This window comes from Piliocolobus tephrosceles, chromosome 8 (genome assembly GCF_002776525.5).
Source record: "Piliocolobus tephrosceles isolate RC106 chromosome 8, ASM277652v3, whole genome shotgun sequence".
In the NCBI taxonomy this organism is placed as follows: domain Eukaryota; kingdom Metazoa; phylum Chordata; class Mammalia; order Primates; family Cercopithecidae; genus Piliocolobus; species Piliocolobus tephrosceles.
This window is the reverse complement of record NC_045441.1, coordinates 76102024-76120580: the sequence shown is the minus strand read 5'-3', so window position 1 is coordinate 76120580 and position 18557 is coordinate 76102024. Positions and strand designations below refer to the sequence as shown.

Below are 18557 nucleotides of genomic sequence, written 5' to 3'. Positions count from 1 at the left end.
GATTAATTAGAATTTTGTGCTGTTCGGTGATATTCAAAATTTCCTGAACATCATGGCATGTAAAAAAGAAAAAAAAAATTACATCTTTTATTTCAGACAAATCTCCTTGAATTTGTATACGATCTTAATTTAATGTTACATTATCAGTCAATTGTACTTAAGATTGTCTATTTATTTTTACTATATGAGAAAGTGTTGACCAAAACCTTCATTTCTGGTGAGATAAAGAATTTTTTCCTTAAAGGAAAAGAAAATATTGAACTTTCAAGCAAAACAAAATAAGAGTGTTAGTAATGCTATTTTGGCATAATATGAATCTAACATTTGCATTCCAGGGGGAAAATATACCACATTTGTATGCATAGCATCCTAGACCTAGAAAGTACTCTGTGAGTGCCTGGTGAATGGGTTTAGCTGATCACACTGAGAAGGGTTCTTTATGGTTTCATCAATCAGCATTCTATAAATTTGGCAACCCTAAATGGTTTGTTCTACAGTGGAACTTTTGATGACATATTTTACACTGCTATATGGTATAGTTGATTATGTTGAAACAAGCTAGATGGTGTTTTTAAAAATTCAGCCAGGGACAAAAACCGAATGACTTTAGAAATGGAAGTTTTCTATTCTGGATGCATAATTCTAAGTAAAAAAAAATCTCTTTCTTTTACTGCATGTTATCTATTTCATTTGACACGCCCTTGACTACTGATACCACAAGCTGAGTTGTTCCAACAGTGACAAAAACTCTGTTAATATTGGCCCCAATGATGAAGATGCAAATGGTCTGGTGACTATCGATATACTTTGGAGTCTTTGGGAAAGAGAATACCCTCTGAGTCGGAAATACCGCCAGTAGTGTTACAGCAGTATTTTTTCTTAAATGAATATTCTTTATGTTTAATGTATCTTTCTCATGGCCTTCATCAAAGTAAAACTAAATGACAATAACAAAAACAGATATTCTTTATTGGTCACTTCCTAAAAAATAAAAAAGAGCAAAGGAGAATGTAAAAAAAAAAAGGCTTTTTTCTCTTTCTGTCTTTTCTTCCTTTCTTCCTTTTCCTTTCCTTTGTTTATAACAAGTGTAGTTGTGGGAGAGAAATAGACATGAAGACATGCTCAGAGACACAATGGCAGAAAATAGATAAAATGTAAAAACTTTTTGCTCTACCTCCTTTGCATATATATAATGTCCCTTAACTTAACTCACTTAAGATTATATACAATATAATTATTTTATCCCTCTTTGTTGTATTCTAAAAGGACTGAAAAACAGAATAGTTTAACAATCTGTTTTATATTTTGAAAGGCCTTTTGAAAAGTCTTTATTTTAACTTAAATATTATATATACACACACTATATATATGCACACACATACATTCATACACAGTCTCTATGCAATAAGGAAACACAACATGACATATATACAGAATTTTCTGTAATAAAAGTGATTTTATAGCTTTTGGACAGAATTACTTGAATATGACATATTTTGTGAGTATATATGATTTTACAAAAGTTGCTTTGGCTGATATGTGGCTGCTAAAATTTCTTTCTAGGATGCTATCATCATTTCTAAATTGTAAAGTGTTGTTATACTCATATTTCTACTATCGTACTGGCAGGTCAGGCTGGTTTTCATTTTTATGTTATTGCCCTTACTTTTCTAAGTGATATTACAGACTATAGAAATGTCTGCAACTATAGGCCAGTCTCGCCTATTGTCTGGAGTCTAGACAGGCTATAGAAAAATCTCTGTGACATATAATAGGCCAAACAATTTGTAGGGTTGTTTATCCCTACAAATTCACTACCAAGAAAAAGAAAGGATATACTATTTGATTGAGAGTAGGTAATATTACAATCTCTAGCCCTTCTCTGAATGACCGGAAATCAGGAAAAGCTTATACACTTGAACAATTCTTTAGGTATTGTTGATCATATACAAAGCAATCCATAGCTCAGAAAAACTCAGACTTAACAAAATAATTGCCTGAACTGTGTTTTTTTTCTAAGTATTTTTATAAATTATATTTATTTGGGGAGAAGGGGAATTTTTATGTTTCTCTCTGTCACCACTAAGCTTTATTCTAAATCGCTGAAGACCTAGTCTGTAGAGGCACCACGTACTAAAAGGAAAAATGACTTCCCTACCTCTGAGGCTTAGCTGCAGCCTGCTTCTGAAAGAGGTAGATCCCTTAAGGGCAAATGCTGCCGTTATTGTGATTACTATAGGATCGTTCACCAGCCCAGAACTGACAGAACATAACTGTGCTTAAAGAGAAGTGTACCCTCTGGACAAGTGCCTTCTCAGTCTTCCAAATCACCTAAACTGTGGAAGGCCAGATGGAATGCTTCACGGCAGGGTGGCCCACTTGGAATTAGAGGCCCTATCTAAGGCTGGTACATGACTGACTGCAGGGAGGATGGTTGAGCAGAGAGCTATTTAAGAAGAAACAAATATGGCATTGAAGACTAAATTGCCAGTAGGCTCTGCCACCATTTACCAATATTCAAAATTGGTTCCCTGGTCCTTATTAAAATGAAACTAGTAACCACGGTCATGCTAGCCTTTAGATAGAAAACCTTGCTTTATAGAACCCTCTAGAAAGAAGACAAAATGCTTTTAGATAGGCTTTGTAATACAATCTGTATTTAAAAGTAGATGGTAGGTTTTATAGAGCACACGGTGTTCGTCCATTTTCCTCAGTACATTGAATAGATGTCTGTGGGAAGACATCTTGCATTCATTCTCCCAGTGTTGATTTGAGGAGACTTCTTTTAAGCTGGGGAGAAAAGAGCGGCCTGTAGGCTAGCTTTTGCCAAGACTCTGTTCCACAAGTGAGGCTGTCTTGAAGAGTATAGGACCTGTGCAATTGCATAGGGCCCCGTGCTTAGGGGAGCCCTGAGTTTGGGTCATTGTCTTACAATTGCTAAAAATTTGTCAAGAAGGAATTCCACATATTCATTTTTCACTGAATCTTGCAAATTATGTAGCCGGTCCTGTCCACTAGAGTGTTACTCTTAGTGCCACTCATGAGGCAAATCAGAAAAAAAAAAAAAAGGCCGTAACCTAGATCATTAGGAAGAAAGAGAAAGCTCTAGAAATGTAGTTAAATGGATGGACACACTACAGTCTTCTCATTACCTATTTCTCTTTTTGTTCTTTTTTTTTTGAGACGGAGTTTTGCTCTTGCCCAGGCTGGAGTGCAATGGCGCACTTCCGCCTCCCAGGTTTAAGCAATTCTCTTGCCTCAGCCTCCCGAGTATCTGGGATTACAGGCACACGCCACCACACCCAACCAATTTTTGTATTTTTAGTAGAGACAGGATTTCGCTATGTTGGCCAGGCTGGTCTGGAACTCCTGACCTCAGGTGATCCACCTGCCTCGGCCTCCCAAAGTACTGAGATTACAGGTGTGAGTCACTGCGCCCGGCCTCATTACCTATTTCTTAAAACTATTTAAAAATGTTTAGTGAGAAGGGCCATGACTCTACCATTATAAACATCAAGGTACATATAGAGCTAAAGCCATGCTGAAGATCCAGTTCACCTCCCACAACTCTGTTTTGATCACATCATAGTTTTACCTGAAAAATGTATTAATAATATAATTTGGGGAAAGATCTCTGAGATGCCTACCCCAGTTAGAGTGGAGTGGGACAGCCTTTCTCTGATCACACCATTCTTGAGATCTCCCTGAAGGGAGACTGCTGTGAGCACTGATGGAAACATCCCCCTTCAAACCCAGGTAGACTTGCCTTCCTGTGAGCTCTGGCACTCCCTGATTAGGGCATTGCAGAAAGGGACTCTGGTGTCACCAGCCACTGACGATCGTCTGTCTCATCTCCTGTCCCAGCTGAGGCTGCAGCTACTGCAGGGAGCCCCAGCTCAGTGCCCCCATGACCATGCCTTCCTCTTATTATGTACACTTATCCTCTATGACTTTTAAGATGATGGCAGAGAGCAGTGGCTTGAATCCAGATTTAGTGATACAATTTATTATGAACTTCTGAAGGGGTAAACATAGGATTGTGTATGAGCTCACTGAAATCACCAGACTGAGTTTGTCCATCTCCCTTTTTTTTTTCTTTTTGTTACATTTAAATGACAAAGACATGAGTAATATCCCACAACCTATTACTCAAGAGGTAAAATATAAAACAGCAATGTTTTCAGGTAGGTCACGTGAGGCTGTGTTTATATAGCTCACATTTTTGGTTGTTTGATTTCAGCATTATATCTGGAAAATACACTGTACACATTTATTTTCACAGATAGGGGTCTATTTTCTTTGCAGAGCAGGTGCTGAACTCCCATTAGCATAAATGGAAGTTATGCGAATCTGAATCTGACAAAAGACAGAGAAGACCCCTTTTTATTATTTGGCTATAATTTTTATTCTATTTGTGCCTTGAAAAGTTAATTTACATAGACAGTGGTTGCATGCACCATTTAAATTTTCTGAGATTCAAAATTAAAAATGAGCCTAGATTCTGAATAAGTTTTGAGAAATCTCCAAACTATGGGATGCAATTTGTTTGTTTTGGATTATAGGAAGGATTCCATGCAATTAAGTGAAACATGGGTAGGATAATAAGTCAAAAATTAACTATTAATATACCTGAAAAGAGAGGTATTATTGGTTTTTTTTTCAAATGGTGTATGAACACACATTTTAAAGAATTAAAAATAAAAATTACTCATTGCCATGGCTCCATTACTGAAGAGCAAGCTTTTCTATGTATATAGAGCTGACTTCAACAGCACATAGGCCAGTATGTATAGAATAATTCATGTGTCCTGATGATTGATAGCCAGCCTATCTACCTGTCTTTCTTGCAGATGTGTTTTATAGAAAGCCTGCCGCCATTGTTAAGGCTTCAGTGCTGTCACACAGATGCGGCTGTCATAAATATCCCCTAACAACTATGTTTGCTGCTTATCTGAATTAGTTAGAATGCTGTTTGCAGCTCCAGTTTTGAAAGAAGCAGTTTATCTTCCACCTCCTATTATTTCTTTTTCCATTAACCTCTTCCAGGGAAGATTTTGTTTTCAGTTGTGATAAATTCACACAGGTTTCAAATCCCTGATTATATTTTACAGTAGTCAAATGATAAAATTACAGAATCATTTTCAGTTCAAAGTAGGATTTGAAGAATAAAATGGCAACTTAAAAACCATGGTTTGAGAGATGGACAAATCTTATCCTAGCTTTATTGATTTGGTATCCTATTCACTAATTACCTAAGAAAATATGCATAAATCTTTAAATTTGAACTCTGAACTTTGGTAGCATTTCAAATAGCTTGTTTGATATGACTATTTGGGGGCCAAAAGAATAGTATTAATTTTATTATAAATTTCAATAAGTATAATACATTTAACATTGGAAATATGGGCCTTGAAAAATTCTTGGAAAAGAAAGATGTGGGTTAACATGAGAGATCAAATGTAACACTGCTAAAAAAGTAAAACATGATTTTAAATGTCCGTTTGAATATATTTTAAAGCCAAAACGAAAAATCAGGAGTGAAAAGTTTATTTGTAACCCCAACAGGAAAAATGGCCTACACAATATATTTTAGAATGATGGTCAAGGTGTTACATGTAAGAACTGTTAATAGGTGCCTCATAAGGTTTCATAGCCAGCAAGAATAAGAATAAAAGAAAAGAGATTCAATGGGCCGTTTTTTTAATGCTTTCAACAGCAGTTTGATGTAGTGGCATCTGATAAACTGGAAGTACTAGGAGCTAAAAAGGGTTTGAGTGACACAAAATAAATACAATACAATGATGATTTTTAAGGGGATCACACTTAGGCAATACTTGTTTACTTTGTGGAACTCCTTCATGTTTTCCAGTAGTATAGGGCCTAGGTCAATTCTCCATAAGCAGCCCATGCCTTGAATATAAATAATTCTCCTCCTTGAGGAAGTGAGTGTACAAAACACAAAACTGAAAAGTTAAACTTGGATTTGAGAGGTTAATTCAAACAAGAGTCCCTTAACCAAAAGAGCTGCATTTGCAATCATCCAGTTTTAATAACTGTGCTTTATGAAGGCTTTTGTCCCATGCACAAGGCAAACCTGATTGCATGGCTGAGTTTTTGCAGCCTCCAGAAGAGCAGAGTTGGTCTCAGCTTAGCAAGATCCAGGTATGATCATCTGAAACACTGGTGTTTCTCATTACATGAGTGTGGCCGTTAATTTCCTAGATTCTTGAAGGCCTTTGCAAGTACTGGCTTATTCTTAGGTGGATAAATAATATTATTTTCTTTAGCTGATACCAAATACTTCCTTTGATTTTCCCTTCATGAAAAAGAAAAGACTTAGGCATAAATTCTTCCAGTGATACCAAACATCCAGAAAAAATGTTAAAATCCAAATGCCTGGTTCTGTCTATAACATCTAGATAGCAGTTGGTGACGTAAGAACAAAGCATCAAGATTTTCAACTAGATTTTTTAGTTTTTACTTGAATTTTTAGTGTTATAGGCACAATGCTGTGCTATTAAGTCAAAGGGCACAAAGATATATTTGCATGGGCAGATTTGGGATGCTAATAAATATAATTAAATAAAATAAGCCTCTTTGAAATAATATATTAATTCATTTGTCATAATAAATTATATGTATTTAAAATTAAATATTTTGGGTAAAATCTATGATTGTAATGTTAGTATTAACTTTATTTCTTCTGGGAAAAGTGCTTAATTTAAAAAAGAAAAGGTGCAATTAATTCCAATTAATGTTATAAGTATTCCTCTTATAGTGTGTGTAATAGCAGTGGCTTTCACTTTGATAATTATATATGTAAAAGACCATGATTAAACTAATTTTTATATAAATAGTATGCTTATTCAGGTAGCATTAGTATATGAAAATGGACTTACAGGATTAATATCTTCTCAAGCAAATGTTTTTTCTGAATTGACAAGAAATACTTATGACTTCATGTATTATGGAGTAGTTGACTCAATGAAAAGAAAGCCCTAATATCTAATACTACAAACAGCAAATTAATGTGTGTATAGTAATTTGCAATATTCAGTGAAGTTCATATATTCTCATTTTGGTGATAAATGATCTATGAATATAAACCTTCTGAAAGAAGAACCAGTTTGTATAATTAATCATCTTCATGATTCTTCTGTGGTTTCAAACTGTCATCTTCAATAGCAGTTTGGATTATGAAGCAGTTGTTAATTATAGTGTTAATTTTTTTATGGCTGACAAAATTGTGTTTGGTTCTATAATTTCAAAATTGCTAAATTTTATCTTGAAAAATTGCTGCTTAGAGCAGTAGCCTCAAATCACAGCTTTAAAAGCTAAATGTGAAGTCTCTCCAATCATCTGTGAATCTAGATTAACCCTGGACTGTATAGAATGGAGTTGTTTCTTACATGTGTATGTGTGCTACTGTTGGCATATCTAAAATATAATACATAATCAAGTATCTGCTTATGCATGTTTCCTGTGTAAATATTTATACACCACGTAGGTTGGACTTGAAAAGTGAGGAAGTGAATGAATCATTATATTTCACTTTCAAGGAAAGCTTACATGAATTTTTGAGAACGTCAGCTATCAGAACATCTTTTAAATTTTAAATTTCACTTAAGAAATATCCAAATTGCTAACATTGTAAAAGCAATTTCATACTTTTAACCTAATAGATAAAACAGTCGCCCATTTCTAAGCTCTTTCTCCTAATAACCAACCAATAGTTTCTTAATATTCAGAATAAATTTTTTATTTGTGTTGGTCTCAGCATTAAGGTCCCTTAGATAGAAAGTGAACATAAATGAATATTTTTAAAGTGAATAAATAAATAAGAAAGTGAAAACCTTCTAGTATGATTTAAAAAAATAAAGTTACCCTTGCGACTTAAAAAAAAATTCAGATTGTCAGCCCTCCCTTGATTATCACATTCCTCAGATTTTTTTTTTTAACCTTTGGAAGACCACATCCACAGAATTGTACACAAAGTGGTTATTTGATGATTGTCTATTAAAACACAATAACCCAGCCTAGCAAAGTACCTGGCACAAAATAGGCACCCAGTAAATATTTGATGGGTGAATGAATGATTCATATGTGAAAATTTGAGGAAAAGGTAAGGGAAAATTTAATTGTTTAGAGCTTTCAGGATGTAGCCTCCAAGTTGGCTACAGATTGATGCACAGGAAAAAAATTACTTAACTGTAGTTGCAGGGAAAATGATATTTAGAAAGTATCTTTAGAAAAGTGTGCCTATCCTTCCCCCCAATCTCTTTCCCAGTTTCCCTCCCTTCCTGTGCTTTTAAAAGTGAGCAGTTGGCCACTAGTGTAATAAAAGCATAACAGTTGATTCAAACAGTTGTCAAACCACTGGAAAAATGCTTCCTTTTCATTGTGCTTTTTTTGGACACTATAGATATGGTAAATCATGAACTGCGTTATAAAAATACCTCTTTTATGCCCAAACATTCCGTAGGAGGGAATGACATTTCTTTTATTACCTTGGTAAATATTTTTAAGGTGTTTAGCAATAAGCCTTCTTTTTGTCAAAACTGCTTAGACGCAGCAGTTGCTAAGAATTTACTAGAAAACCTATAGTTAATAATATCAGGAAAAGAAGGGATATGTGTTTAGTAGCTTATGTGACAGGTGAGCTTGTGTAGCACATGCTTTTGCTTTTTCTTACCATTTTCTTGATCTTTTGTGTTATGGAAAAAGAAGTTATCCATGTTTAGAAAGTTTATTTTTCATTATTGTCCATCAACCAGCGTTTTTAGCATTTTCTCCATCTTTTGGGCAGAGAAATAGATTATTCCAAACAGTAAGGAAAACAATAAGGCTAAAAGATGTCTGAGGAAAGAAGGATGATAAGATTTTAATACAAATGTGAAACAAGACTATTCATCTTTAGGTCTTCGTGAATTAACTCTTTCTTTGGCTATTTGTTGTTGTTGTTGTTGTTGTTGTTTTTCTTCCAAAGGTAAAACCTTCAGAATGTTGTCATGCTTCCTATAATGCTAAATTTTAACATGAAAAATATTTTACATGTTACTTTCTTAAGATAGTGTTTAAGGAGAAGGATATATATTCTTTCTGTATTCGCTGGCTTATTGAAATTGATAGAGACCCATATTTGTTACTATTTACTTTGACTTTTATGTCCTACCTTTATTTCTGTCCTTAATTAGGTGGTAATGGATTTTTTAAAAAGTGTTACTCTTAAAAAAAAAAATGCGGTAAAAGTAAACCACTCCTTTAAAGATATGAGGGAAGAGACCTTTGGCAGAGAGGTGGATGAGGGTTCCCTTAGATGGGATTTCCAGATGAAAAGAAATTCAAAAATAATCAAATACCATCTGTCCACCATAGGTAAGAGTGTTGCTAAATTTTACAAAAATTTTTACCTATTGATTGGTAATAGCAGACTGTGCTGTACAGAGACTAATGTAACTCCTACTTTGTCGACTTCTTTGAAACTGCTCTAAATAAGTTACATACCATATATCTTTTTGTGGTAGAACACTGTAGTATATTTACACCCTCTGCATATTGCATTCTGGTTTGGAATTCTGGTCCGTGGTTTCATCCATTGTTAGCCGTGATGCTAGACTCTCCCGGGAGTTAAATACAGTGGGGCTGTATTTATGTGAAGCGGGTATGCTTGGTCGTTCAGTGGCTGTTTCATTGCATATTACCTCCCACTTTGCTCCCATCTGTGTGTGTGGTAAAGGGAATTGTCCTAAAAAATATAGGCTTCCTCTGAACACAGACGTGTATTTGTATACCAGTAAGTCAACCATCTCCTGAATTTGGGTGCCATTAATAATTGTCCTTTTAAAAAGGCTTTTAGAGCTTAGAGGGGGTTGGCAGTCGTTCTGTGGAAACCAACGTACACTTCTACATTTTCTGTAAATGCTTTAAAAAGTAATGTGTATTAAAGTGAAAGGAAATCTGTAAGATATCTTCTTAATAGAAAAGTTTAATTTTTAGATTAATACAGAGGTGAATTGTCGTGTATCTCTTGGAAATCAATGGTTAACATGATAGTCTCACACACTTTTTAAAATTACTTCATCTAACTGAAAAATTACAAAGAGGCTGATGAGCCACACATCCCATGGAATATTTATCTTGAAACTTAAAGTCCTACTCACTTAATGTATTGGCCATACTTCATGTATGTGAGAAACCAACTGAAATCAGAGTGCTTTTCTAACGTCTTAATTATGCAAGATTTAAAAAAAAAAAAACTAAAGTAAGCAATACCTGAGACAGATATTTTTACTATGAAAAATATTGCTTTGGGGTGGTGAACGTTACTGCAGATAATGCAGCTATTTAAAATTATTATAGCTGCAATTACTAAAAAATGAGGAAGATTTGACTGAGAACTATTCAAAATGGTTATTAGCCATGCGATTATAAAAAGTAACATATGAATGATATTTGCATGTTTAACCTTGGTTATAAAAAGTCATTTGATTTTTTTAACAGCATATACATCAGTTATAAATCCTTACAAGTTTAGGTAAAAATGAAGAATCCCACTGTGGAAAGTGCCACAAGGAAATAGATGGATTAGGATGTATTAGTCACATGTGAAAAATAAAAAATATATAGTGCATGTCTACATATGTGTGTGGATGTGTATAGTTACAATAGTTATATTTTAAACTTGATTTTTAAATGAACAATGGAAAGTAGCAACTCTGAAAGAATTCTTGTGATTTGCAAGAACTCTTTCCCTGTCCCCCATTCATGAAAGTTAGCTATTATTAAAAGCCTGACTACTTAGGAAATTATTTGTGTGAATATTTAAGACATAAAATGTTATAAAATATAAGGTAAACTTCTAAAAAAAGTACAACTCTGAATAGGTAAAAAGAAGAAAGTAGAAGAAAGAGAAGAGGCAAGGAAGCAAGAAAATAAAAAAAATTAGAAGAGAGGAATAAACATTAAGAAGGAAAAACAGCATCATGTATTCAGGGTTTATAATGTACAAGCACTGTGTTAAGCTCATTACATTTTTTGTTTTATTTAATATTCAGTCCTAGAAGATGGATCTTATCATTTATTTCACACAAATTAGGAAGTAAAAAGATAAAGATCAGAAGTGTTAAAACCATACATTCCCTAAAGACACACAGCAAGTTAATGGCAAATTTGGGGGGGGGGGTGGGGGAAAGCAGGATCTGGCTAGTGAAGTGGAAAAAAGTCAACGCTGGCTCCATTCTCAAATGTTATTACTCCACAATCTGTGCCTCCCTTTAGGTATACAGGACAGCCAGGCAAGGCGAGCAAGGGGTTAGACTGGTAAGTTTTTCAGGGGTGAGGTGGGACTGGGTCCAGAGGCAGTCTTCAGTCCACTCAGGCAGAGAGGAGGGGACAGATCCCTGACATGGTCAGAGAAAGAGTGGGGTAGCCTGAGGGGTGGGGCTCTGGGAGGCTAAAACGATACATTTTCGTGAATTTTCCACAATTTTTGCACTTTTGCTTTTGCTTGTTGACCTTTTGTCTTCCAAGAATCTTAGAAGATTTAAAACAATCTTTAGAATCTTTGAGCAGGTGATTCAAAACACATTACCTGTCTGCCCTTCTGTCATGGAATGCTGGCATTTCTCAAAGGGGTGAGGCTTGATTGCCCCATGCTAACAGATGAAAGTTACGTGGTCTTTAGCAAACCATTTAGCTCCCTATACTGTCCTCTCCTACCTGTTAAAGAAAGGTCTATGCCCTGCTTCTTAACATCCTCACATAACAATCAGAATTAATTCCCAAGGAATTTTTTTTAAAAAACAGAAAAATACTGTAAAATGGGTATGTATGCCACAAAACATATCATTTTGGGGAGCCTGTTCAATCTGACTGATAATTTAAAGAAAAAGAATGCATGACAATCCATGATGAACTCATAGTACTTCCTTTACTTAGATTACCTTTCTCATGCTCTCCACATCTCTGTTGATGAATGGGTCAGACATCATCATCCCTACTTTACAAATGAGGCAATGAGAAGGTAAGTGCCTGACCTTTGCCAGCAACCAAGATGAGAACAGCACTTGAGTCTCCTGTCCAAATCGGAGGTTCATTTTACCTCTTTCTTATGTCCAAATTGATACCTCAGTGACTACCTTTGCCCTTAGTTTCAATGGCTATAAAAATAGGATCATATCATATCTATAAAAGGTGATGTCTTGGCTAGGCGCGGTGACTCACGCCTGTAATCCCAGCACTTTGGGAGGCCAAGATGGGCAGATCACTTGAGGTCAGGAGTTCGAGACCAGCCTGGTCAACATGGTGAAACCCCACCTCTACTAAAAATACAAAACAAATTAGCTGAGTGTGGTGGTGCATGCCAGTAATGGCAGCTACTTGGGTGACTGAGACAGGAGAATAACTTGAACCCAGGAGGTTGCAGTGAGCCAAGATCACGCCACTGCACTTCAGCCTGGGCGACATCTCAAAAAAAAAAAAAAAAAAAAAAAAGAAAGTGATCTCTCTTAGAGTTAAGATTTTATTATCTCAGGAATCTGAACCTCGAGTGCTTTGGCATGAAAGTGCTTTATATGTTTAGCAAAAAATTAGAAAACAGTCATTGAATCAGGAGAGATGGACTGGCTGTTGGTGAACTCAGTCGATGAAGCAGTTGGAATATCTGAGTCATCCCTAACCTATGATGCAGACTTCATCAGAGATGAATCTAGAGGCAGAAAATGTTTCCAGATCCACTTTGACTTAGAACAATGCTGGGCAATTTTTGAAGTTGTTGGGTTTTTTTTTGTTGTTGTTTTTTGTTTTCCAATGGTGTTCCCTTAACTGTACATTTTTAATTGGTCAAAATAACTTACAAATTTTTTTCCTATCACAAACGTAAATTGTTTGGAAATTATTCTAAGCTATTATTCTCAGAGAAAAAAAAATCCATAGTGATGCTCTAGATTTAGCCTTTAATGCCTTAATAGAAACTTGAAGAGATGCTGAAGCAATGTTATTAACATGCCATTTGCCTCCCTGTTACTTGCTTGACACACAACAGATAACAGGAAATGTTACAGTTGTCACTGAAGGAAGGTAAATTTTAGGCTATTCATATTTTAATGTCAGTGAAGTTTTTTTTTGCCAGTATTCACACAGTTTGACCTGCAAAAAACATAATTAATTTTTGTCAGTATTTCATAGTCATCATATTCCAAAACAATTCACTATTGTATCTTTAATTCAAACACAGTGCCTGACATATAATTGGTACTCAATCAATGCTGATTGAATGAGTATTGAATAAATTTATATGCAAGGTAGGACATGAGATCAGTCTGTTCTGTAAGAAACATGAACAAAGATTTTTCCTATTTAATGATTAAGATAGTATGGGATTTAAAAATCTCTTAGAGAAAATCATAAACGCATTTATGTTCTTCAGCCTCCTTTCTAGCCATTTCTAATCAGAGAGTACCAGGTGAGAAGAGCCAGGAACTACCAAGGGTAGGAAGGGCAGTTCTGTCCAAACGGATGCTGTTTACAGTCATGGAAACAGCAAAGTGAAAAGAGTGGCCCTCTTGTTTGTTGGGACACCTGTTTGGTTTTACCTACAAGTAATTCTAATGTCAAAAATTATTACTTTGGGTGTAGAAATAGCCTGTGAATACACATTCACACGTTCAAGCTAAGATTACACTTAAAGTACTTCCTGATGGTGATATTTAATTCTAAAAATGGGGCAGTCTGCAGTTCACTTTCTAAATCTAGCATTATGATCACCTTGGGTTATTTTTACAGTCAGCAAGATGAAAAGTGTAATAGGATGAGGTAGATAAATTGATTTCAAGTTTCTAGAAGGAATTGTGTTTTCATCATGTTCTACTCTAGAATTTTTGTGAACCAAGAAAATAAATATTTCTGTGAAAATTATAATACCATAAAGAGGAAAAGACTTGACAAAACAAATATCCCTAAAAGACAAACTTCAAACATTTTGCCAATCTAAATGAAACTTCAGCAGATCAGAAAGAGGACAAGATGTGTTAGATTACTGTGACACTTTTGGGTGAATCTATATTTCTAAGGGCATGTGTTAGTATTACAGCACTGTTACTCCCACCCCCATAAAGAAAGTCACATACAGTTCACTTGCTGGTTTATGTTTTGTGTGTTTAAAAGAAACATTTACATTTGATAAAATTCAATTTTGAGAAGTTAGTTATGTAATTTTTGAGATGTGCAATTTTATATAGTGCAAATGTTCTAAACTGTATCTAGACATTTATTCAAACCTTAATGTTCCATAATCTTTATTATGGAATTTTGAACAGTCTTGCCATGACTACTATGTGAAACTATGTAAATACATTTACCTATTTTATTGTTATACACATTGCTATCAATAAAATATTGCATAGGTCATCATATATTAACTTAAATTTGTACCATTTTAATTAATAATATAGCTTTATGTTTGGAAATGAAACTCAGCTCTTTATGAGCAAGGTACTGTTGCTCATATTGAGCAACAGTATTTTTGAGACCTGTTTTTTCCTCCAATATTTAAAGTTATATGAAGTTATGGGGCATTTCAGCTTTAGTTTCTTACTTTATATGGGAAAAAGTTATAAATGTGTTGTCATGATTAGGCTTTTGTCTCTTCTTGGGCTTTTGTTTCATGGTTATTTTTGGAAAGGCTTGCTCAGTTGTTGGAAGAGAGAAAAGAAATAGTGGTCCTATTCTTTTACGTAAATGTGATACCAACCCTTTGCTGGTTATGTTTTTTGTGAGCTTGTTTTTATCATACACTTTGGGGGCCTCATTTCCCAGGTACAGTATTTTCTAAAATTGAAGAGAAAAATGAAGAATCGTGGAATACAGGATAAGAGCCCAAAGTAGGGAAAACAGACTGAGCAAAAAGTTATCAGCATCATTCAAGACTATTGTGAACTTGCGTTATTGCCTACAAAGAAATTTGGATTCATTTCAATAACTGTAGTAGCATTTAACCATTCAGAAACTCATTCATGTGACCAAGTAAGAATTCTTATTGGTACTGCACTTCGCAAAATAAGTCAAAGAACTTAACTTTCCTTGCCTGTATGTAATTTCCAGAATTATATACTTGAAACATTTAGCCTTAATACCAGAACACTAATTTAAGAATATACTTTGCATAATGAAGTTGCCACTTTCCAATAAGTTTTCTTGGACAGATAGTATTTGAGTATATTATCCTTGTAATAAAAATTTTAAGTTCTAATCATTTGGCTCTGTGTGGTGAGAAATTTTCCAGCTGCAGAAGCAATCTCAAAGCTTAGGTTTACTTGCTTCCTCTTTCTTCATTAAAAAGTATATTAATTGAGATGCCTGTGTGTTCTTAATGTTTATGGAATATGTGGATAATGTACTGTTGCACTAGTACCTATGGTTGAATTACACTATATTATAGGGTAAAACTCCAAGAAAATGCGTCTAAAATCTAAATCAATTTTATTCTCTGTGAAAAGCATTCAGACTTCTACGAAATCCTGTTTCTCATCCTTAAATATTCTATCCCAGATACTTGCATGATATTTTTAAGCAATTTATTTTTGGATGCTATGTGGAGGAAACATTATCCTTTAGAACCACTAACACAAATTCATAGATTCAGTTTGCATTGGAAGAGGCATTAATTTCCTCCTCACTGAGTTGTACTCAGAAGATATTTTGGAAATTTTATAAATCCCCTTTTTGATGAATCAGTATAGCATACTGGCTAGGGATGCTCATAATGGAACCAGATTCCATTGACACTGATATTTGTGCTGGGCGCGGTGGCTCACGCCTGTAATCCCAGCACTTTGGGAGGCTGAGGCAGGCGGATCACGAGGTCAGGAGATCGAGACTATCCTGGCTAACACGGTGAAACCCTGTCTCTACTGAAAATACAAAAAAATTAGCCGGGCGTGGTGGCGGGCTCCTGTATGTAGTCCCAGCTACTCGGGAGGCTGAGGCAGGAGAATCGCTTGAACCCGGGAGGCGGAGCTTGAAGTGAGCCGAGATTGCGCCACTGCACTCCAGCCTGGGAGACAGAGCGAGACTGTCTCAGAAAACAAAAACAAAAACAAAAACAAAAAGACACTGATATTTGCTAGCTATGCAACCTTAGTAAGATTATTTAATCTTTGTGTGCCTCTGATTTAGGAATATGAGGCACAATAGGATTGTTATGATGAATGAGTTAATACATGTAATGTGCTTAGAACAGAACTCTCGGTAAATAATAGCTACTAGTACTATTATTCATAGTTATCATCATATAAATCTTACTGGAAAGGCCTAAGTACTATTTCATAGGAGGAATATTTCTTTGTATATATAAGCTATTCTTTTGCCTTCATACTGCCCCATCAGCAACACTTTAGAAAAAGGATTAATACCATTGACTAGGAATAAAATATACAGTTATTTGAAAATCTTGGTCAATAATGCAGTTTTTATTTGCTGTGTTCACTGTAAGTCTGCTCTTCTTATGAAAGAATTTCATTACTAAAAGCACTTTAATGTGGCTACTGTAACTGTATAGTTTACATAGGCTTTAAAATTTTATAAATTCTGTGAGTGCTTTTGCTTCCAAGAGTGACATGGTTCTCTTGTTAAACAGCAACACCTCAGGCCCTGCTTGATCCAAAGAAGAATATTTGATTTCCTTTACATTCCAAGGGAAATATCTGCTTTGGAGGGGGTGAGGGCAAAGGGATAGTCATTCAGGCTTCAGGGCTTTCAGACAGGGAAGATAACTTGTTCATCATTTCTCCATTGATTTGCTTTGCAGCTTGCAGTTCCCCACAATGATGAATGGACCCGATTTGCCAGGACCCTTGTGGAGATTCGCGCTAACAGAGCTGATAGCGAGGAGGAAGGCACTGTTGAGTTATCTGCCTAGTGGAAATGAGCCACCCCCACTGCAGCCCCCACCTTTGTGTCCTAGAGCTCAGCGTCTGCAGTCAAGTCTGTTGTATTCGGTGTCCATTCAGTATCAGTACTGCTGTGACATTTTGGGTGCCATATTGTGCCAGCTTTGCTCCAAGCATTCTAAATGTGTCCCACCATGCTTTCCACTGACCCAAAATTCACCAGAGCATTTCTATCTTTATATTTCTGTCTCAAAAATGAAGGGGAGGGGGTTTATGGGTTAAGTTGCTGCCTTTTAACTACTTAGTAGCTGTATTTAATAGCTGGAAACCTCTGGTTAAATTTGTGCTTACATGCACTCCTGGCATAGTCCTATTAAATCCATATGAAGCCAGATATGATTGGGTGCAGATGTGGTGTGCCTCATGTTATGGTACAGGGCCAAAGACTTGAGATGTGGTGTTTTACATGGTGACTCACATTATGAATGGATTTGCTAGAAGAACATTGCTGCTCCTTATTTATTGTAGTGTGCTGCATGGAACGTATTTATTTGAAAGCATTAAAATAAACGATCCTAGAGCATGTGCATAATGAGAGGACTGTATTCTCTCTATTGCTGTTGAGGTTACATTAAGTTCCAAATAACAATTACAGTATGCCAGTTCCACTGAAGACATGAAATCTTTAGAGGTTTGTTGCAGTAAACGAAATGAATTTTAATGCCTATTATTTCTAGGTACTTTAACAATATTTCAAATATCATTGACCACTAATACTTGTCATTGAAACTAACACAGTCTGACAAAAGTCTATGGTTCCTACATATGACATCAGTGTTGCCAATAAAATGTTTCAAACCAGGTCTGCACCAGTGTAAGTAAATCCTTTGCTTGGGGAAAACTTGACTGGAATTCTGCTGTGACAAGAGGTGGGAGTGATACGTTAGAGCCATGTTAAAGACCGATCATGAATTTATTTGAGCAGCCAACCTGGCCGGACTTAAACCAAGACTCCTAGTTTTATTTTTATGAGGGAATGTGTGTGGTTTTGTGGAAAGCTCCTCCTTCTCACCTTTACCAAAGCCACCCTTGCCCAAAGACAGTTGTTGGAGTAAGAAAGGTAGGTTAAGATGAACAAATACCAAATGTCCTACACATATCTTTTTAAAAACAATTTGCACCAGAAAAAATGATGTTTATTACTATTGGACTAGGAAATATGTCTATAAACAACTTTAATAAACTTTTTTTTCAAAAGGTCATTTTATGCCCAGGGAAAATGAAAACAAATAGCAGTTGAGTCATGAAAAACATTCGAAGACAGGCTTTGGCTTTTTAGGAAGGGAATTTCCATTAGGGCTTTGTTGGTAGGGATTCCTTGAACTGTACGGTTTCTATTATTTTTAAAATAGTGTTATTCCTTTTCTCCAAGTATCCTACAATATTTAGATATTGAAATCCTGTGTAAACAATAAAAATTTTATAGATAACGGCCGGGCGCGGTGGCTCAAGCCTGTAATCCCAGCACTTTGGGAGGCCGAGACGGGCGGATCACGAGGTCAGGAGATCGAGACCATCTTGGCTAACACGGTGAAACCCCGTCTCTACTAAAAATACAAAAACTAGCTGGGCGAGGTGGCGGGCGCCTGTAGTCCCAACTACTCAGGAGGC

At 35.6% G+C, this 18557-nt stretch overlaps 1 protein-coding gene across 7 annotated transcripts in view; it reads left to right on the top strand.

Annotated features, from left to right (window-relative positions):
• Nucleotides 1-17751, top strand: part of DYNC1I1 (dynein cytoplasmic 1 intermediate chain 1) — a 342240-nt gene extending 324489 nt beyond the window's left edge. For 5 of the 7 annotated variants that reach the window (XM_023226604.1, XM_023226602.1, XM_023226607.1 and 2 more), the window contains one exon: nt 16805-17751. In XM_023226604.1, the coding sequence (XP_023082372.1) occupies nt 16805-16915 (111 nt within the window). In that variant the 3' untranslated portion in view covers nt 16916-17751. The remainder of the gene's footprint in view (nt 1-16804) is intronic. The other 2 variants (XM_023226606.1, XM_023226603.1) reach the window with 1 other exon arrangement.
• Nucleotides 17752-18557: the final 806 nt, after the last annotated feature.